This window comes from Labrus bergylta, chromosome 9 (assembly GCF_963930695.1).
Source record: "Labrus bergylta chromosome 9, fLabBer1.1, whole genome shotgun sequence".
NCBI lineage: Eukaryota > Metazoa > Chordata > Actinopteri > Labriformes > Labridae > Labrus > Labrus bergylta.
The window spans coordinates 16,300,158-16,326,103 of NC_089203.1; the positions used below are offsets into that span (position 1 = coordinate 16,300,158).

The 25,946-nt window shown below is 40.5% G+C and overlaps 5 protein-coding genes across 22 annotated transcripts in view; all 5 read right to left on the minus strand.

The window, feature by feature from the left end:
- LOC109979913 (protocadherin gamma-A11-like) overlaps window positions 1-25,946 on the minus strand; it is a 312,688-nt gene that overhangs the window by 219,756 nt on the left and 66,986 nt on the right. For 2 of the 18 annotated variants that reach the window (XM_065958653.1, XM_065958632.1), the window contains exon 1: window positions 18,523-21,041. The exons of the other annotated variants lie outside the window; for them this stretch is intronic. In XM_065958653.1, the coding sequence (XP_065814725.1) occupies window positions 18,523-20,910 (2,388 nt within the window). In that variant the 5' untranslated portion in view covers window positions 20,911-21,041. Of the gene's footprint in view, window positions 1-18,522; window positions 21,042-25,946 lie in introns of those variants that run through there. 18 annotated transcript variants of the gene reach the window in all.
- On the minus strand, window positions 1,362-5,040 carry LOC114920700 (protocadherin gamma-A11-like). The gene has a single exon (XM_065958833.1). It carries the CDS (start codon window positions 4,645-4,647, stop codon window positions 2,227-2,229), a length of 2,421 nt encoding a protein of 806 aa, XP_065814905.1. The 5' UTR covers window positions 4,648-5,040; the 3' UTR covers window positions 1,362-2,226.
- Window positions 7,435-9,993, minus strand: LOC136179938 (protocadherin beta-15-like). The gene has a single exon (XM_065958687.1). It carries the CDS (start codon window positions 9,991-9,993, stop codon window positions 7,579-7,581), a length of 2,415 nt encoding a protein of 804 aa, XP_065814759.1. The 3' UTR covers window positions 7,435-7,578.
- LOC114920724 (protocadherin gamma-A12-like) lies at window positions 11,788-14,573 on the minus strand. The gene has a single exon (XM_029279062.2). The coding sequence runs from the start codon at window positions 14,179-14,181 to the stop codon at window positions 11,800-11,802; it is 2,382 nt and encodes a 793-aa protein (XP_029134895.2). The 5' UTR covers window positions 14,182-14,573; the 3' UTR covers window positions 11,788-11,799.
- On the minus strand, window positions 21,496-25,253 carry LOC109976568 (protocadherin beta-15-like). Its single transcript, XM_065958686.1, has one exon. It carries the CDS (start codon window positions 25,122-25,124, stop codon window positions 22,710-22,712), a length of 2,415 nt encoding a protein of 804 aa, XP_065814758.1. The 5' UTR covers window positions 25,125-25,253; the 3' UTR covers window positions 21,496-22,709.

Sequence of the window (25,946 nt, forward strand, 5' to 3'; positions counted from 1 at the left end):
TAGTTGTACTAACACTGAATATCAGAACGAACAACTAAAAAAACAATGGAGTGGAAAACTTAATGCAAAAATCAAAGTCAGTCAAACTCAGAAAACTTGCTCTGGCAACACACTACTCTGTCACTACATTAAAGTGAAATGTCTGTATACAACACTGCCATCTTCCAATTCAAGAAATGTATTCAAAACACCTGATGTAACAAATAAAAAAGATACAGAACAGATCTTGTAATAGGAATCCTCTGAAGAACAAAGCAGACAAAAGAGTGATTAAGAGCCTTCATAGTGAAATTAGAAGCTCACCTATGGACAACAAGGTCATTTGTTATTTAAAATACAAGCAACTTGTTTTTTTTTTTTTATCTTTAATTCACTGGTTTCTAAAGTGTAGGACAAACCAGAAAGCAACCAAAAAAACAACAAAGCTCAAACAAAAGAGGCCAGTTTAGCACATTTTACAGTAACTGCTTTTTTAAAACTAATTTAATGAAAGAACCATGAAGCCCTCCTCCTTCAAAATATATGTCACTCTTAAATAAAAACAGCAAAGAAGGTTTCCGTCATTCCACTCCAGGGACAGATATCGCAATCTGATAGATAACATAATCATATGTTTCTACGGATTATAGTCAAGGATCAGAGCTATCTAGAAATGCTTTCAAGGGCAATTATTGTAAATTGCATTTTAGTAAACCTAGCCACAAGATCTTAAACAAAAACTTAGTGCTTAAATAAAAAACACAATTTATTATGAAAAGTCTATTCATGGAATCTTATTGTAAAGAACTTGGTTACGATGTAAACTGTGTGGTGGTATGAACCTGTTTTCAAATGTGGATATGTTGTTGTTCTCCATGCAATTTTTGACTTCTAATTGTAAATCATTTTGTAATAAAACATTGACTAGATAAACAACAGCAGGATACACTGGAGCTTTAAAAATGACACCTTGTCATCTTTATGCAGGGAAAAAACACATGAACACCAATGTATAGAAGAATGGTTGAACTTGATCCCTCATTTGGCTCACATGAGGCTTCAAGGTGACCAAAAAATATATTCTGGAGAAAACAGAACAATGCATATCCCTACAGAGCACACTTATGAGATCAATGATCCATTACTCCACTGCCAGGGACACAAGCATCATATCAACATATTCCTGATATGCTTTAATAGTTACCCGTTAACATCAGCAATGCAAATAAATATGCCATATATTCCTCTAAAGGAATTAATCTCACAGACAATCTTGACTATGTTCGAGGTCTGAATAAAGTATGTATAAGTGATTGCACTACAAACAGAATGCATTCGCAAAGTATGACACTAACACAGACAAAAATTATAACACTTATATATACCAAACACAAAATAGTAGCACCATGGACAGAGACATATAAAACTAGATTCATCTCTAAAGACAAAGGCTCACAACCCTTTTCTTGGTCAAGGGATAAACACAAAAACAAATGAGGAAACCTGCATTTAGAAACAGTTTTTTTTATATTCAGCATGAACATTGACCAACAATATGAAGTAAAGGCCAACTAGAAGTACGAGGTTAAGAGCACTGAGGACAGCACAATACAAGGGTGAAGGGGTTGAAGTAAGAAACAATTCAAAACACCACAGGATTCAACAGAATACCAAAAGGTAACTCATATACTGTATGTATATATATATAAATATATATATATATATATATATATATATATATATATATATATATATATATATATATAAATACAGTATATATATGACACTATTTGCAGAACAACATATGGAAATTGACTGAATAAACCTATGCAAAAAGTAAGCCACACCACAGGAGAAAAACGCAGGAATTCCTTTTCCTCCAGAATCAGAAGCATAATTCAATAATCTGACACTGAAAGTTCAAGTCACAACAGCAATCATTTTTGTCAAATACAAAATACAAAACTGAACTAAAGGAAAAAAAACATTTAAAAAAGAAGGATGGAGGAAAATAAAATAATGCAAAACAACATATACTCAAGGAAGAAGTTCTGAAAATCATATGTTTAAAAAAAAGCATGTGCAGTTAGGTCATGAAAACACCAGTGCTCCCAACGAGGGAATAAATAAAAAACACCAAACGAATGAACCTTGAAGGAACTTTTGGCTAAAGTTGTACTAATCAAGGACACACATAGTTCTTGACAACTCTTTACCAGTATAACCTAACACCTATGTAATTTAATTTCAAACTGGTAGATTCCTGTTTAATAAGGCCTGGGGATATTTTGCGAATGTTCCTACCTCAGGAGAGTCATCACAGTCTCCAAAAACATCAGCAAAGTCTGAAGGACTTTTCCTCAGAGTCTGGTCAGCAGGCAGTGTGTTGTCATTGTAAGATGACACAAACTTAAAGTCACTGGTTCGAGACCCTGTCGTCAGGTAGGCGTCATAATTGTAAGCGCTGCGTAAAGTCCCTGTGCCGTCAACATCTGCGTAATTAGGAGGAAGATAAGCGCTGGGGATGGCGACTGCTCCGTCAAACAACAGTCTGGGCTTTCTCCTGCGACAAAACCTCACACCCATGATGATGATGATGAAGGTCAGAAAAAAGGTGGACACACACACCAGCGCGATGATCAGATAAGAGGTCAGTTTGGAGTTCTTCTCATCATAAGAAATGTCCTTCAGTTCTGGCACCTCAGCCAAGTTATCAGAAATCAGTAAATACATGGAACAGGTGGCAGACAGAGAGGGCTGTCCGTTATCTTTCACTGACACAATAAGGTTCTGTTTCATGCTGTCAGACTCAGAAATGTCCCGCTGGGTCCTGATCTCTCCGCTGTGGACACCAATAGTGAAAAGTCCCGGATCAGTGGATTTCACTATATGATAGGACAGCCAGGCGTTCTGTCCGGAGTCCGCGTCCACTGCTATCACTTTGGACACCAGAGAGCCTCCGTGTGCAGCTTTGGGGACCAGCTCGGTCATGAAGGAGTTGCCCTCCGGGGCGGGGTACAGTATCTGAGGAGAGTTGTCATTTATATCCGATATGAACACACTCACGGTCACGTTGCTGCTGAGTGGAGGAGAACCGTTGTCTCTGGCCATCACGTGCACCTTAAAGCTCCTGAACTGTTCATAATCAAACGACCTCACAGCGTGGATCACCCCCGTGTCTCCGTTCACAGACACATAGGAGGACACCGGGGCACCGTTCACCTCACCGGATAACAGAGAATAAACCACTGTACCGTTCTGTCTCCAGTCGGGGTCTCGAGCACTAACGGAACATAAAGTGGAGCCAGGTTTGTTATTTTCACTCACATATGCGCTGTACGACTGTTCCTCAAACACAGGTGGGTTGTCGTTGATGTCTGCTACAGATAACTGAACAGTTTTAGAGGAGGACAGAGGTGGAGAGCCCTCGTCAGTGGCAGTGATTGTAATGTTGTAATCAGACACTAGTTCACGGTCCAGTTGTCCTGTGCTCACCACAGAATAATAGTTTTTAATAGAAGGAACCAACTTAAAAGGGACATTCTGCTGAATGGAGCAGCGGACCTGTCTGTTAGTCTCAGAGTCTCTATCCTGCACATTAATGATGCCCACCTCTGTACCAGGTGGGGTGTCCTCAGGTATGGGATTCATCAGTGATTTCAAACTGACTACAGGGGCGTTGTCATTCACATCAGTGATAGAAATGATCACCTTAGCGTAAGATGAAAGACCCAAACCATCTTTTGCTTTAACTCGCATTTCAAAAGATGAAGTAGTTTCATAGTCAACAGCACCAATTACTTTTATTTCTCCCACTTTACGGTCAATACTAAATACTTTCTTCATTTCATCAGTAACATGTCCAAATTCATAAGTCACATCTCCATTAACTCCCTCGTCTGCATCAGTAGCACTCACTGTGACCACCACAGTATCTAAAGGAGAGTTTTCAGGCAGACTGGCTTTATAGACGGCCTGACTGAACACTGGGGCGTTATCATTAGCATCCAGCACAGTGACGTGTATCACTACTGTACCTGATCTCTGAGGAGAGCCTCCATCTAAAGCTGTGAGGAGCAAATTGATCTCTTTTTGCTTCTCTCGATCGAGCTCTTTATCAAGAACAAGCTCGATTGTGTTTCCATTAGCAGCCAAAATGAAATTGTCATTCTTTTTTAGGCTGTATTGCTGAACTGAGTTTTGTCCTACATCCGCATCGTGCGCATCATCCATCACAAAACGAGCTCCTCTGACAGCAGACTCCTGAATTTCAATATTGATCAATTCTTCCTTAAACTGTGGGGAGTTATCGTTGATATCTTGAATGTGTAGAGTTATCCGATGGAGCTCGAGAGGATTCTCCAGCACAAGCTCCTGTTTTAAGACACACGAAGCCTTTTCGCCACAGAGCCCCTCTCGGTCAATCCTGTCCGCAACAACCAGCTCTCCGTTATTCAGGTTTATGTCACAATAACGTTTATCCGTCCCATCCGTGTCAATGCGGGCTCTCCTGTTAGACAGAGCACCCGTTTGCAGCCCGAGATCCTTGGCTATATTTCCAATAACCGATCCTTGTTTCATCTCCTCTGGAAAAGAATAGCTCATGTCTCCATATGCGCCACGCAAAACAAGGAGGACATAAAAGCTATAAAGATAAAGCGAATCCATCTTCAGATGTTAAGTCCTAAGACGTTGAACAACACAACACGAAAAGCAACAGCAATACAGTGAAACGATGCCTGAACAGAACACGCAATGGGCGTACAAAAACGTCCTCCACAAAGGACAGAGGAATTAAACCGTTGTAAGGCTGGTGAATAGCGACACCGTGAGTTAAAGTCGACAATAGCACTATGAAGACGTCAGCAAGACGATAGTTTGTTCATTTTTGTTGTTTCCTTCCTTTTACAGTATTCCGCCACATAAAAACGTTTGTATCATTTTAAAAGGCGCTCACAATCGGTATAAATCAGGAGTTCATGTGCAACAAGTCAATCTAGGCATCTAGTTATTGATCAAAGACAGGTATAAGACAGCATGCAACATACAGCAACACCTCTAAAGATCATAATAAATCATTCAGTATACCTGCATCTGTGCTGTAAATAGACATTTATCTGATTATCCTCTCATAGGGGATGCTGATTTTACTGTTTCTGAAATGAATAGACATTAATTTTGTACTAGCAGATAGGCATCCAGTCAATCCACATGTTCTCTAAAAATAGTCAAACTGCAGAGCAACAGTCCTGGAAAGCATGCTGCAAACTGTTCAATCATTTTTGCTCATATTTGGTTTTGTTGGCTGAGTTGATGTATTGGCTCATATTTAGATGCAATACGGTATGTATTTTTTTAAACTAATCATGTAACCAGAACTTATTATAGGACAATAAATACTGGTGAGAGCTGCAAAATACTATATCTAAATTGGCCCTGTGAGTGATTACACTTTGGATTCAAAATATACCAAACCTTTGTCATTTATGATCTCATCTTAAACTGTTGCAAAAAAAAAGTATTCTTAACAATATGGTTTCAAGTGACATTTTGATATAGAGCTTAGAAGAAGGGAGATGCCACTATACCACCACATCCTGATGGATTGATCAGATTTTAAATCTTAGTGGCTGTGGTTTTCTTTAAAGATTGAGCAATAATTAAGCTCCATGTATTGCAGTGATATTCATCAAGATTTCACACGACTGTCATGTTAATTTTGAAATTTTAAACTACTTCTGTCATCACTGGATATGAAGACAAACAATTGTAAATAATGGAGAGGAACATTTGTACAAAAATCAAAAAGTCGGAAAAGGGGCTGTGGGGAACTAGTACACTATCTACACTTTTAAACTGCAAAGTTCAGCAAAATAAACAAATCTCTTGAACAAACATTTACCTTTCAGAAAGCCATAATAAAGTAAAATGTACATTATAACAATGTGTATCTTCTTAAGAACACAACTGGACAGTGAAAGATGTAATAAAGAGCCTTCACTGTAAAGTGGCTCTGCAGGCTGGTGGACATCTAGTTAGATTGGACATTTAAAATATAAGCAACTCAATCTACTTCCTCTAACGTTACTGCTGTCTTCAGTGGTGGTCACAACGAAAGGAATCAAAAACACACACAAACAAAACTTAAACTTCAGGCAAGTTAAGAAAAAAAAAAATGTTGAGACAAGACAGAAGCTCTCAGGCAGTGCCTTGAACTTGTGGTGATTATGATTTTGTTAAATAACAACATGCCAGGTCATCCTACTCCAGAGTTATAGAAGCAGTCTGCTCGATTCCATTCCAATATTTTTTATGCATTATAAACAAGGATCAGTGCTTGCCAGAAATGAAATGTCAAGGTCAAAAATGGTTAATGACTCATGGGGGTAAACATGGCCACAACATCTTCTACAGTGACCCTCTGAGTGCATGAAAGACTTTATTTATCATTGAAAGTCTATAGAAGGTTTTTCTTTAATCAGGAACACCAAGACTAAGTTCACTGTTGTGTGTGCAGCTGTCAAGCTGATTACTGATGTTAATATAATTTATGTCAGCATTGTTTCTGTATTATTGTCAATTTATTTTTGAAATAAAAATATAGAGTATGTATAAACAGCACGAGAAGAAACTGGAACTTTAAAGAAAGGCACCATCATCTTTTAAGCAAGCCAAAAAAACATTATCTCCAAAACTCGAATAAAAAAATGACATGTCCTTATTCTCAAAAAGTTTACCCAAAAAGGGGCTCAAATATATTTTATAGAAAGTATGGTCTGTGATTGCACAAAGTAGAAAGTCATTCAGTAATTTAAACACTTTAAAAAAGAAAAATGATACCACTAATCAGAATAGAAAATGAAATAGTAGATTAGAAAAAGCCGCAAAGATAACTAACTTTCCAAATGGGGAACAATATAACCAATTATTCAATGTATTAGGAGCAGCCAAAAAAATAAAATGTGGGATTTTAAATGAATGAAAATACAAGATGAATCCATTCTAAGAAACAAGTGCCTTTTAAAATACGATCTATATATAAGCTATTCAAAGTTGACAAGACTCCAACGTAAACTCTATGAACCTCAACAAGGTCAATCGATGAATCATTTTAAACTTGCCAGTAGACAGAAATGTCACAGCTGCTTTAAAGAAAAGTGGAAATTATAAACCTAACAGGACTCAATCATTTTTAAATGGATGAAACACAAAATACGATTGCTGTGAACTGCTTCCAAAGATCAACTATATCAGCCCCAAGGAGAGAGACACAAAATATAAGATTCAACTCCACACATCTTTCCTTATAAACAGATGAATAGAAAAGGGGGGTGCATCTTTGTAGGATTATCTTTTAATGAAAATTAAGATCATTTTTTTGTCTCATTAAGTGATGTAGAACAATAAAGGACTAGTGAGAGACATGACAAGAGCAATACTATGAGGGAGATCAGACAATATGCAATATGACGGCAAAAACAAGACAAAACAGACAAGGAGGAACTACTTGTATGCAACTTTGTATGTTGAGTGTGTTGAAGGGCTATGTTCCACTTATCACTACAAGGTATTAGCAACATTACTGAAAAAAAAGATGGCCTAAGTTATGATTCGCAAATGTCCTACCTCAGGAGAGTCATCACAATCTCCAAAAACATCAGCAAAGTCTGTAGGACTTTTCCTCAGAGTCTGGTCAGCAGGAAGTGTGTTGTCATTGTAAGATGACACAAACTTAAAGTCACTGGTTCGAGACCCTGTCGTCAGGTAGGCGTCATAATTGTAAGCGCTGCGTAAAGTCCCTGTGCCGTCAACATCTGCGTAATTAGGAGGAAGATAAGCGCTGGGGATGGCGACTGCTCCGTCAAACAACAGTCTGGGCTTTCTCCTGCGACAAAACCTCACACCCATGATGATGATGATGAAGGTCAGAAAAAAGGTGGACACACACACCAGCGCGATGATCAGATAAGAGGTCAGTTTGGAGTTCTTCTCATCATAAGAAATGTCCTTCAGTTCTGGCACCTCAGCCAAGTTATCAGAAATCAGTAAATACATGGAACAGGTGGCAGACAGAGAGGGCTGTCCGTTATCTTTCACTGACACAATAAGGTTCTGTTTCATGCTGTCAGACTCAGAAATGTCCCGCTGGGTCCTGATCTCTCCGCTGTGGACACCAATAGTGAAAAGTCCCGGATCAGTGGATTTCACTATATGATAGGACAGCCAGGCGTTCTGTCCGGAGTCCGCGTCCACCGCTATCACTTTGGACACCAGAGAGCCTCCGTGTGCAGCTTTGGGGACCAGCTCGGTCATGAAGGAGTTGCCCTCCGGGGCGGGGTACAGTATCTGAGGAGAGTTATCATTCACATCCGATATGAACACACTCACGGTCACGTTGCTGCTGAGTGGAGGAGAACCGTTGTCTCTGGCCATCACGTGCACTTTAAAGCTCCTGAACTGTTCATAATCAAACGACCTCACAGCGTGGATCACCCCCGTGTCTCCGTTCACTGACACATAAGAGGACACCGGGGCACCGTTCACCTCACCGGATAACAGAGAATAAACCACTGTACCGTTCTGTCTCCAGTCGGGGTCTCGAGCACTAACGGAACACAAAGTGGAGCCAGGTTTGTTATTTTCACTCACATATGCGCTGTACGACTGTTCCTCAAACACAGGTGGGTTGTCGTTGATGTCTGCTACAGATAACTGAACAGTTTTAGAGGAGGACAGAGGTGGAGAGCCCTCGTCAGTAGCAGTGATTGTAATGTTGTAATCAGACACTAGTTCACGGTCCAGTTGTCCTGTGCTCACCACAGAATAATAGTTTTTAATAGAAGGAACCAACTTAAAAGGGACATTTTGCTGAATGGAGCAGCGGACCTGTCTGTTAGTCTCAGAGTCTCTATCCTGCACGTTAATGATGCCCACCTCTGTACCAGGTGACACGTTCTCAGGTATGGGATTCTTCAGTGATTTTAGGTATATCACTGGGGCGTTATCATTCATGTCAGTAATGTCAATGACTAAAGTTGCGTATGACGCCAATCCTAACCCATCTTTAGCGCTAATCTGCATTTCATATGACGATTCTTTTTCATAATCAATAGATCCAGCGACCTTAATCTCTCCTGTTTTAGAGTCCAGGGAGAAAACTTGGTGGTCATCTGAAACATCATCAAATCCATAAGTTATTTCACCATTTAAACCTTCGTCTGCATCAGTAGCACTGACTGTGATTACCAATGTGTCTAAAGGAGAGTTTTCAGGAAGACTGGCCTTATAAACGGTCTGACTGAACACGGGTACATTATCATTAGCATCCAGTACAATGACATGTATTACTACAGTCCCTGATCTCCGAGGAGAGCCTCCATCAAATGCTGTAAGCAACAACATGAGCTCTCTTTTGTCCTCTCTGTCTAATTCTTTGTCTAAAATTAATTCACCATATTTTCGTCCACTGCCCTTTGTGTTGACATTTAATTTGAAATGCTCATTCTGCTGTAAAGAGTATCCTTGAACAGCATTTTCTCCAATATCTCCATCGTGTGCCTCGTCCAAAAGAAAACGCGCACCCTTATCTGCCATTTCGTGGATTTCAAATGTAAGGGATTCTTCTTTAAACTGAGGTGAATTGTCGTTGATATCCTGAACGCGGATATTAATACGGTGCACTTCTAAAGGATTTTCCAAAACGAGTTCCTGTTTCAGAACACACGATGCTCGTTTCGCACAAAGACCTTCTCTGTCAATCCTTTCATGTACGATCAAGTCTCCTGTATTGACATTCACCCCGCAGTAATTAACACTGTTATCCTCGGTGTCAACACGAGCCTTGCGAGCAGACAGTGTGCCAGATTCAAGTCCCAAATCCTTCGCGATATTTCCAATTACAGATCCACGTTTCATTTCCTCCGGGATAGAGTAGCTCACGTCTCCATAGACGGGGTGGAGGACGAACAAAATAACAGCAAGGCCGTAACGCAGCACAGAACTGATGTATCCCATTGTTACTGCGAGAACGACGGTATTCTTACAATAACCTTTACAACAGATCAACGTTGGATCCGTGATTAATCCAGCAAATAAAAAAGACACATAGCAGTCCAACACAAAGTGGGTTTCGTCAACTGCGGTACGAGAGCAGAGTCAGGCTTTGAATTCGTTGAGACAGAAGGGTGGAGAATGACTGTGCCCTTTCGTTTGCTAGTATACACTGACACCATGAGTATTTGTGAGGTACAACATGGAGACGTTTCCCCCCCTGTAAATGTATAAGTATATATTTTAAGTACTTATAGAAAAAAATAGTTTTTCCAACTTCGTTTCGAGAAGGACCGTTTTGACTCCAAATAGATATGTTGTGTGTTTTAAAACACACAGACATAGAAATGACATGCTCACACTAAACGCACTGCTTCAGAGACACATTTAACTTGAGTACTGTAAGGATTCTGTTAACTCAGGGGACAGATCAATCTTCTGAGACAAGTACAAATATGCTTCAACGCAACGTGAAGGAAAAGACGAACAAAGTTGTTTAATTCTTCCAACTTAAAAAAACATGAAAAATTTGAAGGTTGCCTGAAACAAAATGCGCTAGTTTTTCCAAAATTCAATTATACCTCATCAACAAATGTACTCATTTCACTTGAGTGAACAGCATGGCTTACTTAACCAAAAGGCTTTCCCACAAATAAACACATGGCCGATCTCTCAGCAAGCGGGGCATCACTGACACAACACAATTAACACAACATCTCCATGTTTAATCTTCTCAAAATGTTCTACTCAGAATCTCATTAACCATACAAAGTGATCAGATTCTAACGAGTATCAATTCAAAAGAGACACTTCCAACGACACCGGACAAGTGCACTAATATTTATTTTGGAAACACAGGACAAATTCAAATTGACAGTTTTATCAAAACCTATAAACTAACAAATTCACTGAAACTAGATGTGAAAATAAAGGAGGGGTTGATTACAAAAAGAATTGAACCATCTCAAAAAGCCATGAGAAAATTCAAAAGATTCAAGACCAAGGACAAAGAAACCGGAAGGGCAAGGGACGTATATTTATATAGCACCTTTCAGCAACAAGAGGATTCAAAGTTCGTCACACAAGACCTATCGTTAATGTTTCCTTTAGCTTTAGTTGGGGGAAGAAGTGTTTAGGAAGAGCAATGTAGCAAAGCAGCAGCAGAAACAGAGAGGTAAACGAGATCTGAACTGTATCACAGCGTCAAACAGAGTTCAGCACCAAGGACAGCGAAAGTCACTGAACATCGAAATGGCAACGAAAAAGTTGACAGACATTCATGTACCATTAGAGTAATACATACAAAAAAGCACAATACTGTGAAACGTAAACTTTAAATGCCAAGTAAATCACTATAATATTTCAAACGAGTTTGGAAAGAGATCATCCCTTTAAGTGTGTGTGTGTGTGTGTGTGTGTGTGTGTGTGTGTGTGCGAGCGTGCAGGTGTATGTAGGTTACAGATGGGAGATAGGGAAGAGATAGTGTGGAGGTATGAATGGAGATGTATTTAATCAGAATGTATATTTATGAAGGCTTTGCTGTTTGGGGAAAAAAGTCTGGAAGTAAAAACAGATCAGCAACAATTATGCCAGAGAAAGCTGAAATCTACGTTCTTCAAGAACCAACTTAACTTGTTTTTGTTATTTTTCCTCCCTTCATATGAAATCAAAATGAACTGTAGTCACAAAAGAACAAAACAAAAAGAAAGAATGAAAAAAGTCAAAACAAAGAACGGCGAGGGCTTCAAAACCACCTTCAACTCAAAATGTCATTTGAAATAGGTTCCTACCTCAGGAGATTCATCACAGTCTCCAAAAACATCAGCAAAGTCTGTAGGACTTTTCCTCAGAGTCTGGTCAGCAGGCAGTGTGTTGTCATTGTAAGATGACACAAACTTAAAGTCACTGGTTCGAGACCCTGTTGTCAGGTAGGCGTCATAATTGTAAGCGCTGCGTAAAGTTCCTGTGCCGTCAACATCTGCGTAATTAGGAGGAAGATAAGCGCTGGGGATGGCGACTGCTCCGTCAAACAACAGTCTGGGCTTTCTCCTGCGACAAAACCTCACACCCATGATGATGATGATGAAGGTCAGAAAAAAGGTGGACACACACACCAGAGCGATGATCAGATAAGAGGTCAGTTTGGAGTTCTTCTCATCATAAGAAATGTCCTTCAGTTCTGGCACCTCAGCCAAGTTATCAGAAATCAGTAAATACATGGAACAGGTGGCAGACAGAGAGGGCTGTCCGTTATCTTTCACTGACACAATAAGGTTCTGTTTCATGCTGTCAGACTCAGAAATGTCCCGCTGGGTCCTGATCTCTCCGCTGTGGACACCAATAGTGAAAAGTCCCGGATCAGTGGATTTCACTATATGATAGGACAGCCAGGCGTTCTGTCCGGAGTCCGCGTCCACCGCTATCACTTTGGACACCAGAGAGCCTCCGTGTGCAGCTTTGGGGACCAGCTCGGTCATGAAGGAGTTGCCCTCCGGGGCGGGGTACAGTATCTGAGGAGAGTTATCATTCACATCCGATATGAACACACTCACGGTCACGTTGCTGCTGAGAGGAGGAGAACCGTTGTCTCTGGCCATCACGTGCACTTTAAAGCTCCTGAACTGTTCATAATCAAACGACCTCACAGCGTGGATCACCCCCGTGTCTCCGTTCACTGACACATAGGAGGACACCGGGGCACCGTTCACCTCACCGGATAACAGAGAATAAACCACTGTACCGTTCTGTCTCCAGTCGGGATCTCGAGCACTAACGGAACATAAAGTGGAGCCAGGTTTGTTATTTTCACTCACATATGCGCTGTACGACTGTTCCTCAAACACAGGTGGGTTGTCGTTGATGTCTGCTACAGATAACTGAACAGTTTTAGACGAGGACAGAGGTGGAGAGCCCTCGTCAGTGGCAGTGATTGTAATGTTGTAATCAGACACTAGTTCACGGTCCAGTTGTCCTGTGCTCACCACAGAATAATAGTTTTTAATAGATGGGACCAACTTAAAAGGGACATTTTGCTGAATGGAGCAGCGGACCAGTTGGTTATTATCAGAATCTGCATCCTGTACGTTAATGATGCCCACCTCTGTACCAGGTGACACGTTCTCGGGTATGGGATTTGCCAGAGATTTCAAATAAATTACAGGGATGTTGTCGTTGACATCGGTGATATCAATGGTTACTTTCGAGTATGAAGATAATCCCAAACCATCCCGAGCTCGAATTCGCAAATCATATGACGAAACAGTTTCATAGTCGATCATACCATTCAATTTTATTATTCCGGTTTTACGGTCAATACTAAAAATCTTCTTCACATCTTCAGTAACATGTCCAAATTCATAAGTCACATCTCCATTAACCCCCTCGTCTGCATCAGTAGCACTCACTGTGACCACCACAGTATCTAAAGGAGAGTTTTCAGGCAGACTGGCTTTATAGACGGCCTGACTGAACACTGGGGCGTTATCATTAGCATCCAGGACAGTGACGTGTATGACTACTGTACCTGATCTCTGAGGAGAGCCTCCATCTAAAGCTGTGAGGAGCAAATTGATCTCCTTCTGCTTCTCTCGGTCGAGCTCTTTATCAAGAACAAGCTCGATTGTGTTTCCATTAGCAGCCAAAATGAAATTGTCATTCTTTTTTAGGCTGTACTGCTGAACTGAGTTTTGTCCTACATCCGCATCGTGCGCCTCCTCTACAACAAAACGAGCTCCTCTGACAGCAGATTCTTGAATTTCAATATTGATAATTTCTTCGTTGAATTGTGGGGAGTTATCGTTGATATCTTGAATGTGTAGAGTGAAGGGATGCAACTCCAGTGGATTCTCCAGCACAAGGTCGCGTTTTACAACACACGACAGCTTCTCCCCACACAGCTCCTCCCGGTCAATCCGTTCGGCAACAATCAAATCTCCGGTACTGAGATTGATTTCGCAAAAACGTTTACGCTTCCCTGATCCATCGACGCGGGCGTTTCTGGCAGACAGTCTTCTGGAGTCCAGACTGAGATCTTTTGCGATCTTTCCTATAAGAGATCCGCGCTTCATTTCCTCTTGGACGGAATAGCTCACGTCTCCATTCACGGTTTGCCACAAAAGAAAGAAAACGACACTGCTGAGCTTGAGCCCCATCACGGAAAATATGTTTGTTACACGCAAAACACGGCCCTCGTCTACTTACAAATTCAATATTGTTCAATTCAGTCTTTACAGAAGTAGACAGCGCTGCACGGTTACTACTTCTTCATCCTGGGAACAACGAAAACTGAAGATTACCCTTTTATTGGTCTGTATTCCAGAGGGTGGAGGGGGCATGTTCAACGTAGACTGGCCAATAGCGACACCATGAGTGGAATAAAGAAATAACAGGTTGTAAATATAATGAAGTTTTTCACCATTATTAACACTATTAATATCGATAGTGATATTATTATGACTACATTATCTGTGGAATCTTTAAACTATAGGAATGATATTGAGCTGTACACTATTCAAAGCACAATATAGCTAAGTATTTAGGAAAATACTTTTGATTATTAATGCATGTGTGCACTTTTTAGATTGAAATAATGAGCCTCTCGCTAATGGAATATGATGTACAAATAATTTTAACTGAAACTAAAACCCCAAAACTTTAACAGCAACTGTAACAACCAAATTTCCCCCAGTGAGTATTTCTGATTCTGATGTTACTATGTGGCATAATCAATTATGTCTCTGATAGATCAATCGGCTGAGGTTTGAGGTCAGGGGCACCCAGTATAAAATAATGGGGGGGTTGCAGAAGAGAAAAACATCTCATCATTCAACAAAATATATTTTTAAAAGTGCTCAAATATATCACACACTGTCTGTCTCAATGCGAAACGATAATTGCTTCATAAACCCAAACAAAGACCAGCCACAGCAGTAAAACAACAACAGATCAACTCATTCTAGAGCTTAAAGAAAAGTCACGTCAACAATAAACTATCTCAAATACGCATTTCCGCGCTCAGAAGAGACACCAAATAAAAACCTGAGCCCAATGAAGCTTGAATAAACTTAAAAATTTACCAAAGACACAAAAAGTTCTAGAAAACTCTGGTCCAGTGTTACAGAACATAATATCTGTGTTACTCCATCAGAAAATGGCAACCCTGGCAAAAGTTGGTAACTCAAAAGAACCATTACAGTCTCTAAAAGCATCAGAAAAGTCTGTAGGCATTTCACTAAGAATCTGGTCTGCAGTTAGTGAGTTGTTTTTGGAAGATGACACATACTTTAAGTCACTGGATGGAAACCCTGTTGTCAGATTGATGTCATAATTGTAAGTGCTGGGTATAGTTCCTAAAATAGCAGTATGCAATTAAATGTCTAATCTCTGACAGATTTATTACGCGACATCTTTAAATGTCTTGAAAAACCTTATTGTGATTAAAATCTTATTTACAAGATTGTCCTGGTAAAGATGGGCTGCAGCACAATAGACAAGCTACAGACATATAACCCAGAGCAATTCAGACACAGATCAGCATATCTTGAGTCATAGAGCAGAAAGGTCATTATTTAAAGCATCTTCCTCCAAAACATTCAATCTACTTTTAAAAAGATTTCGAACAGCTCCCCAAGCACAAGTCATCCTGCAAGAGATTTCAGGCTACAGGAGCAGCGTACCCGTAACTCCTTTTCCCCATTTCAAGACACACTTTGGGAACATATAACAAAAATACATTTTGTGACTGGGTTGCAGAGTCAAGGCTGCTGTTTCCAGCACTTTTCTAATAAACAATTACACAAGTATGAGGGAAGCAGATTAAGTATAGCCCTATGAATACGGACAAGCCAATTATTTTGTCTTTGCAAAGACAATGCAGACCAGCCAACTCGATAATACATTGTACAATGTTGAATCAGGGCTCTAAGATTTGTTATGAACTTAAACGCACCATGACATACAGTATTCAAAGATTTAAGGCACTAAGATGACGCATAAGACATCATCATAATCAATCAGGGGCATACAAGTAGCGGCCAGCAACAAGTTGTTTTTAAGCAGCAAAAGAAAAACAAGACTTATTTCTGTAATAAAAACCCAGCCGCAGCATGAGCTTCTTTGAACGTTGCTGAATATGAAGCTTGCCAGACAGATTGCAAATTGATCAAAATGTGAATGTCAATACTACAGAAATAAATGCCGGGTGGAAGGTTATAGACAAAGCCATAAACAAGTTAATATCCCAAAAATGAAAAGGAATAAGAGCATACCCACTGAGCAAAGAAGAGACACACACGCAGACATCTCTCCACAAACTAAAAACATGTAAAATACATGAATGTTTTAAATCAGTCTGCAACATGTTGTTTTCAAGCTCATAATAAAGGTTTTAAACCACAACAGGAAAGGGTCAGATAAGTATTTCTACTGACTCAGCTGGTCAAACGAAGAAACCCGACTACAATTCAAGAGTTTGTGAACACCACAGGTGGATGTTATGTTTTTTTATGTTTCCAGGAGCCATTCAGAATACAGTAAGGCAGAACAAATGATGAGAAGAAATATGGAAACTTAATCTTGTTTGATTTAACCTCTGGAGTCCTGATCAGGAAGGCATGACAGACAAAACAATCACATTACTACGAGTGTCTGCATACGATATGTCTGGAAGAGTGGTTCTCAACTCCTTAGGATTCATAACTACTTCCTGAATGACAAAGCACAACTATTATTTCTGAACAAATTCAACAACTCAGTTTATCTAATGAAAAACTGTGCACTTTGGTCATGAGATGGAACAAAACCTCATAGGACTAATATGTCAACATCACAAAACCCAACAGTACAACATTTGTGTTTGAAAGGAGTCAACAGTGTTTATAAGCAGGGTGATTCGTTTCAAAATGACAATTCAGTTTTAATGGCCTCATGCTTTCATGTGACAGCACTGTGCTGCACATAACACATCAAGGTCTTGTCCATTTTTATCCTCAATGTACAAAAACACATATTTCAGTGTTTCCTTTGCATTTTGCTATGCTAAACTGGCAGCATTAAAGCAATCTTCATGCTTTTGCTTCAACAACTACACCACAAAAGCACACACAATGTATCATAGGACACATGTCCTTCAAATTTAAAGTGTAGCATAGCCTTTTGGCCACAACTTTCTTCCAAGGCAAACATCTGTGTGAAAAGGGCTTAGCGGCCCACCAGTTGAGAAGCAAGGGTCTAGAGTACCCTGAAAATAGCCGTTCCATTACATTATCAACTACTTTGAGAGAATAAGCACTTTGAACAATTTAAAAAAAAAAACAAGCCAGCAGGGATTCAAATGAAAATATCTGGTTACATACAGAACATATAGTTATGACGACTGGATGAAATCCTAGGAAAATTTAATTAGATGTCAATGACTGCAAATACCGTATATTCACTTAGTTGATGTGATAATAAAAAATGTTTTGCATTTCCCTGAGAAACTGAGAAAGAAAGAATGATAGAAAGAAAGAAAGAAATGTGATTTACATATGAAGAGCTGACAAGTTTCTTACAACTTTAAGATGTTTAATTTCAGATAAAGTTTAAGAACTACTGTTTCGGCTGAGATTGAATAATGCTGCACAGAGACTAAGTTGGCCTGTAACTGTGACTCGTCACTATCACAAATAAAAAATTTGTTTTGTTGATTTATAAAAAAAGAGACAAGAGAATAATTCTAAACAAAAGTACAAATGAAGATAATTACAACTATAGTGATGATGACAATGGTGGTCAACAGAAAATATTGAAACCCATTAACCCATGCCCACTGCAAATTATTTACAATGTATATTCTGCTGCAAAATTAGCCATTGGTATAGATTGACTCCTGAAAAAAAAAAGATCTAGAAAGAAAACTTCGACAAAACTTGATTAGATCACTGGATAAATCATATGAAAACACAAAAGCAAGAAAGGAAGAAATGTTTAAGATACAAAATGATTTAATATAAAATGTATGGAAAAATATTTTATAAGTGGTTAGACTTTACGACACATACAAAGTGTTTTGGCACCATGGACCAAAATCTCCTCAAAGAATATGGAACAAAAAAAAAATTGTGTTACGATGAACTTGAAAAAAGAAGCAATCTAAAAACTCATTTTGGGATAAAATTGCCAGTATGAGATAATAAGGCAAGCTCAGGTGCACATGAGTTGTGTTATTGTGAGAAAAGGGGAACAATGTTGTTACAGTTTGTTATATAATTATAATTTGATGCTTGAAATTGTTGCATTATGGATAAAACCAAAGAGAAGACGATGTCTAGTTTGTGATGGTTGAGCAAAAAAGGTCAGCATTAAACAGAACAAAAGAACGATATAAAGGAGAGATGAGGTCTACACTATTTAGGATAACTCATGACGTACTAAAAACCTTCACATTTAAGGTATATGGGGGCTTCAACAAAGAAGAGGTTGAACAAAAGTTGTCTTTGGAAATAGATCCCTACCTCTGGAGAGTCATCACAGTCTCCAAAAACATCAGCAAAGTCTGTAGGACTTTTCCTCAGAGTCTGGTCAGCAGGCAGTGTGTTGTCATTGTAAGATGACACAAACTTAAAGTCACTGGTTCGAGACCCTGTTGTCAGGTAGGCGTCATAATTGTAAGCGCTGCGTAAAGTTCCTGTGCCGTCAACATCTGCGTAATTAGGAGGAAGATAAGCGCTGGGGATGGCGACTGCTCCGTCAAACAACAGTCTGGGCTTTCTCCTGCGACAAAACCTCACACCCATGATGATGATGATGAAGGTCAGAAAAAAGGTGGACACACACACCAGCGCGATGATCAGATAAGAGGTCAGTTTGGAGTTCTTCTCATCATAAGAAATGTCCTTCAGTTCTGGCACCTCAGCCAAGTTATCAGAAATCAGTAAATACATGGAACAGGTGGCAGACAGAGAGGGCTGTCCGTTATCTTTCACTGACACAATAAGGTTCTGTTTCATGCTGTCAGACTCAGAAATGTCCCGCTGGGTCCTGATCTCTCCGCTGTGGACACCAATAGTGAAAAGTCCCGGATCAGTGGATTTCACTATATGATAGGACAGCCAGGCGTTCTGTCCGGAGTCCGCGTCCACCGCTATCACTTTGGACACCAGAGAGCCTCCGTGTGCAGCTTTGGGGACCAGCTCGGTCATGAAGGAGTTGCCCTCCGGGGCGGGGTACAGTATCTGAGGAGAGTTGTCATTCACATCCGATATGAACACACTCACGGTCACGTTGCTGCTGAGTGGAGGGGAACCGTTGTCTCTGGCCATCACGTGCACTTTAAAGCTCCTGAACTGTTCATAATCAAACGACCTCACAGCGTGGATCACCCCCGTGTCTCCGTTCACAGACACATAGGAGGACACCGGGGCACCGTTCACCTCACCGGATAACAGAGAATAAACCACTGTACCGTTCTGTCTCCAGTCGGGGTCTCGAGCACTAACGGAACATAAAGTGGAGCCAGGTTTGTTATTTTCACTCACATATGCGCTGTACGACTGTTCCTCAAACACAGGTGGGTTGTCGTTGATGTCTGCTACAGATAACTGAACAGTTTTAGAGGAGGACAGAGGTGGAGAGCCCTCGTCAGTGGCAGTGATTGTAATGTTGTAATCAGACACTAGTTCACGGTCCAGTTGTCCTGTGCTCACCACAGAATAATAGTTTTTAATAGATGGAACCAACTTAAAAGGGACATTCTGCTGAATGGAGCAGCGGACCTGTCTGTTAGTCTCAGAGTCTCTATCCTGCACGCTAATGATGCCCACCTCTGTACCAGGTGACACGTTCTCAGGTATGGGATTCTTCAGTGATTTTAGGTATATCACTGGGGCGTTATCATTCATGTCAGTAATGTCAATGACTAAAGTTGCGTATGACGCCAATCCTAACCCATCTTTAGCGCTAATCTGCATTTCATATGACGATTCTTTTTCATAATCAATAGATCCAGCGACCTTAATCTCTCCTGTTTTAGAGTCCAGGGAGAAAACTTGGTTGTCATCTGAAACATCATCAAATCCATAAGTTATTTCACCATTTAAACCTTCGTCTGCATCAGTAGCACTGACTGTGATTACCAATGTGTCTAAAGGAGAGTTTTCAGGAAGACTGGCTTTATAAACGGTCTGACTGAACACTGGTACATTATCATTAGCATCCAGTACAATGACATGTATGACTACAGTCCCTGATCTCCGAGGAGAGCCTCCATCAAATGCTGTAAGCAACAACATGAGCTCTCTTTTGTCCTCTCTGTCTAATTCTTTGTCTAAAACTAATTCACCATATTTTCGTCCACTGCCCTTTGTCTTGACATTTAATTTGAAATGCTCATTCTGCTGTAAAGAGTATCCTTGAACAGCATTTTCTCCAATATCTCCATCGTGTGCTTCGTCCAAAAGAAAACGCGCACCCTTAACTGCCGATTCCTGCATTTCAATTTTGAGTGACTCTTCTTTAAACTGAGGTGAATTGTCGTTGATATCTTGAACGCGGATATTAATACGGTGCACTTCTAAAGGATTTTCCAAAACGAGTTCCTGTTTCAGAACACACGATGCTCGTTTCGCACAAAGCCCTTCTCTGTCAATCCTTTCATGTACGATCAAGTCTCCTGTATTGAGATTCACCCCGCAGTATTTCACATTGTTATCCTCGGTGTCAATGCGGGCATTTCGAGCAGACAGTGTGCCAGATTCTAGTCCCAGATCCTTCGCGATATTTCCAATTACAGATCCACGTTTCATTTCCTCCTGGATAGAGTAGCTCACGTCTCCATAGACGGGGTGGAGGACGAACAAAATAACAGCAAGGCCGTAACGCAGCACAGAACTGATGTATCCCATTGTTACTGCGAGAACGACGGTATTCTTACAATAACCTTTACAACAGATCGACGTTGGATCCGTCTTTAATCCAGCAAATAAAAAAGACACATAGCAATCCAACACAAAGTGGGTTTCGTCAACTGCGGTACGAGAGCAGAGTCAGGCTTTGAATTCGTTGAGACAGAAGGGTGGAGAATGACTGTGCCCTTTCGTTTGCTAGTATACACTGACACCATGAGTATTTGTGAGGTACAACATGGAGACGTTTTCCCCCCTGTAAATGTATAAGTATATATTTTAAGTACTTATAGAAAAAAATAATATTTCAAACTTCGTTTCGAGAAGGACCGTTTTGACTCCAAATAGATCTGTTGTGTGTTTTAAAACACACAGACACAGAAATGACATGCTCACACTAAACGCACTGCTTCAGAGACACATTTAACTTGAGTACTGTAAGGATTCTGTTAACTCAGGGGACAGATCAATCTTCTGAGACAAGTAAAAATATGCTTCAACGCAACGTGAAGGAAAAGACGAACAAAGTTGTTTAATTCTTCCAACTTAAAAGAACATGAAAAATGTGAAGGTTGTCTGAAACAAAATGCACTAGTTTTTCCAAAATTCAATTATACCTCATCAACAAATATACTCATTTCACTTGAGTGAACAGCATGGCTTACTTAACCAAAAGGCTTTCCCACAAATAAACACATGGCCGATCTCTCAGCAAGCGGGGCATCACTGACACAACACAATTAACACAACATCTCCATGTTTAATCTTCTCAAATTGTTCTACTCAGAATCTCATTAACCATACAAAGTGATCAGATTCTAACGAGTATCAATTCAAAAGAGACACTTCCAACGACACCGGACAAGTGCACTAATATTTATTTTGGAAACACAGGACAAATTCAAATTGACAGTTTTATCAAAACCTATAAACTAACAAATTCACTGAAACTAGATGTGAAAATAAAGGAGGGGTTGATTACAAAAAGAATTGAACCATCTCAAAAAGCCATGAGAAAATTCAAAAGATTCAAGACCAAGGACAAAGAAACCGGAAGGGCAAGGGACGTATATTTATATAGCACCTTTCAGCAACAAGGGAATTCAAAGTTCGTCACACAAGACCTATCATTAATGTTTCCTTTAGCTTTAGTTGGGGGAAGAAGTGTTTAGGAAGAGCAATTTAGCAAAGGGTATAAGAGCAGCAGAAACAGAGAGGTAAACTAGGTCTGAACTGTATCACAGCATCAAACAGAGTTCAGCACCAAGGACAGCGAAAGTTACTGAACATCGAAATGGCAACGCAAAAGTTGAGAGACATTCATGTACCATTAGAGTAATACATAGGAAAAAGTACAATACTGTGAAACGTAAAATTTAAATGCCAAGTAAATCACTATAATATTTCAAACAAGTTTGGAAAGAGATCATCCCTTTAAGTGTTTGCGTGTGTGTGTGTGTGTGCGAGCGTGCAGGTGTATGTAGGTTACAGATGGGAGATAGGGAAGAGATAGTGTGGAGGTATGAATGGAGATGTATTTAATCAGAATGTATATTTATGAAGGCTTTGCTGTTTGGGGAAAAAAGTCTGGAAGTAAAAACAGATCAGCAACAATTATGCCAGAGAAAGCTGAAATCTACGTTCTTCAAGAACCAACTTAACTTGTTTTTGTTATTTTTCCTCCCTTCATATGAAATCAAAATGAACTGTAGTCACAAAAGAACAAAACAAAAAGAAAGAATGAAAAAAGTCAAAACAAAGAACGGCGAGGGCTTCAAAACCACCTTCAACTCAAAATGTCATTTGAAATAGGTTCCTACCTCAGGAGAGTCATCACAGTCTCCAAAAACATCAGCAAAGTCTGTAGGACTTTTCCTCAGAGTCTGGTCAGCAGGCAGTGTGTTGTCATTGTAAGATGACACAAACTTAAAGTCACTGGTTCGAGACCCTGTTGTCAGGTAGGCGTCATAATTGTAAGCGCTGCGTAAAGTTCCTGTGCCGTCAACATCTGCGTAATTAGGAGGAAGATAAGCGCTGGGGATGGCGACTGCTCCGTCAAACAGCAGTCTGGGCTTTCTCCTGCGACAAAACCTCACACCCATGATGATGATGATGAAGGTCAGAAAAAAGGTGGACACACACACCAGCGCGATGATCAGATAAGAGGTCAGTTTGGAGTTCTTCTCATCATAAGAAATGTCCTTCAGTTCTGGCACCTCAGCCAAGTTATCAGAAATCAGTAAATACATGGAACAGGTGGCAGACAGAGAGGGCTGTCCGTTATCTTTCACTGACACAATAAGGTTCTGTTTCATGCTGTCAGACTCAAAAATGTCCCGCTGGGTCCTGATCTCTCCGCTGTGGACACCAATAGTGAAAAGTCCCGGATCAGTGGATTTCACTATATGATAGGACAGCCAGGCGTTCTGTCCGGAGTCCGAGTCCACCGCTATCACTTTGGACACCAGAGAGCCTCCGTGTGCAGCTTTGGGGACCAGCTCGGTCATGAAGGAGTTGCCCTCCGGGGCGGGGTACAGTATCTGAGGAGAGTTATCATTCACATCCGATATGAACACACTCACGGTCACGTTGCTGCTGAGAGGAGGAGAACCGTTGTCTCTGGCCATCACGTGCACCTTAAAGTTCCTGAACTGTTCATAATCAAACGACCTCACAGCGTGGATCACCCCCGTGTCTCCGTTCACAGACACATAGGAGGACACCGGGGCACCGTTCACCTCACCGGATAACAGAGAATAAACCACTGTACCGTTCTGTCTCCAGTCGGGATCTCGAGCACTAACGGAACATAAAGTGGAGCCAGGTTTGTTATTTTCACTCACATATGCGCTGTACGACTGTTCCTCAAACACAGGTGGGTTGTCGTTGATGTCTGCTACAGATAACTGAACAGTTTTAGAGGAGGACAGAGGTGGAGAGCCCTCGTCAGTGGCAGTGATTGTAATGTTGTAATCAGACACTAGTTCACGGTCCAGTTGTCCTGTGCTCACCACAGAATAATAGTTTTTAATAGAAGGAACCAACTTAAAAGGGACATTTTGCTGAATGGAGCAGCGGACCTGTCTGTTAGTCTCAGAGTCTCTATCCTGCACGTTAATGATGCCCACCTCTGTACCAGGTGACACGTTCTCAGGTATGGGGTTAGTCAGTGACTTCAGATAAATCAGCGGGGCATTATCATTCACATCAGTGACATCAATAATCACTTTAGCTTCTGAAGAGAGACCATAACCATCTTTGGCCTCAACAAAAACTTCATATTTTGCTCCCTCTTCATAATCGATGGTACCTGCTACACCGATAACTCCAGTTTTCTCATCTAATGAAAAAAGCGTTTGGGATTTATCAGATATTCGACTAAATTCATATGTTACCTCCCCGTTGAATCCTTCGTCTACGTCAGCTGCACTTACAGTGATAACTGGGGTATTGATAGGGGAGTTTTCCGCTAACGTTGCCGTATATACGGTCTCAGTGAACACTGGGGCGTTATCATTAGCATCAAGTACAATGACGTGTATGACTACAGTCCCGGATCTTTGAGGAGAGCCTCCATCCACAGCTGTGAGCAGTAATTTCATTTCCTGCTGCTCCTCTCGGTCTAATTCCTTATCCAAAACTAACTCACCGTATTTACTGCCAGCACTTGTGGTCTTAATATTGAACACAAAGTGAGGATTTTGTTGCAAAATGTAGCTCTCAACTGAGTTCGTGCCTATGTCTGCATCTTGTGCTGCATTAATACGATACTTGGCTCCTTTGGCAGCTATCTCCGTGATTTCTAGCTTTATAATATCCTTCGGGAAAATTGGTGCATTGTCGTTGACATCCTGCACCTGCAGAGACAGCCGGTGTAACTCCAATGGATTCTCTAAGACCAAGTCGAATTTGAGAACACAAGAAGGCTTTTCCCCACAATGCTCCTCCCGGTCAATCCTTTCAGCAACGTACAAGTCTCCGTTACGAAGGTTCACCCCACAGTATTGTTTGTCGTTGCCCTCCATGTCAACACGAGCTTTACGAGCAGACAGTCTGCCCACCTCAAGGCCCAGATCCTTGGCGATATTTCCAATAACAGATCCGCGCTTCAGCTCCTCCTGTACAGAATAGCTCAGGTCTCCGTGAGTGTAATGCACCACAACAAAGAAAAAGACAAAGACAGAGCTCTGAAGAAAGCCCCGTTCAAACATCATCCTTACAGACCTAATATTCCCGTCACTACACGGTGGTTTCGAGCATTAAATAAGGTTATTGTTGTGCCGTCTAAGAATTTGTAGTCGGTACTGAAGGCTACAAAGACCACAGGGATGGTCGATCGAAGTAGTGGGTGGTGTGCAAAGCACCCTGGACATCTGACTCCTTTGCTGGTCTATAGTGACACCGTGAGTACGACTTAAACATAGCAGTTTATTTTGAAATCCACTATCAGTGGAAATGTTTGAGAATGCAGTTTTAAAAGCTATCATATCAGTGCCCTGCAAAAGTTGTAAGACATTGTCTCTCTTCTTCAACGAGACATGCTTAAATACTATATTTAAAAATTCCACTTTAAGTATTTCACTAGGGAACAAATACTAATGCTAATATTAGAAATACTACAAACAGTTTCTGTACAGTTCCACATGAAATACTCTTTTATCTGTCACTTTGACAGCTTTTCATTCAGCAATATAACCTCAAGGAGACAAGCTCCCACACTGGTCCATCTTTCAATTTATCTTTCTGTCAAAATTTCAGATACTGTGTTTACAACACAACATGTTTTCAAAATATGATAGCTTTGGACTTGTGGAATAAACTGCATAAAAGACAAACAAAGCCAATTCATAATCCGAAGTTAAAAAAAACAACAGCAAACATATGTTGTTATTATTACCCTGATAATTCTTCCACTGAGCAAAGTGACATTTCAGCACCAAGGTCAGAGGCAAAGAAAACTAGATTCAGCTCTACTCAAGACACAACAGTGGCTCAATCAGTGCAGACTCGTAAACACAAATACCAAAACAAGCCAG

Excerpts from the sequence above, each read along its gene's own strand:
- LOC136179938 (XM_065958687.1), bottom strand. The coding sequence starts at position 9,993 with ATGGGATACATCAGTTCTGTGCTGCGTTACGGCCTTGCTGTTATTTTG.
- LOC114920724 (XM_029279062.2), bottom strand. The coding sequence starts at position 14,181 with ATGGGGCTCAAGCTCAGCAGTGTCGTTTTCTTTCTTTTGTGGCAAACC.
- LOC114920700 (XM_065958833.1), bottom strand. The coding sequence starts at position 4,647 with ATGGATTCGCTTTATCTTTATAGCTTTTATGTCCTCCTTGTTTTGCGT.
- LOC109976568 (XM_065958686.1), bottom strand. The coding sequence starts at position 25,124 with ATGATGTTTGAACGGGGCTTTCTTCAGAGCTCTGTCTTTGTCTTTTTC.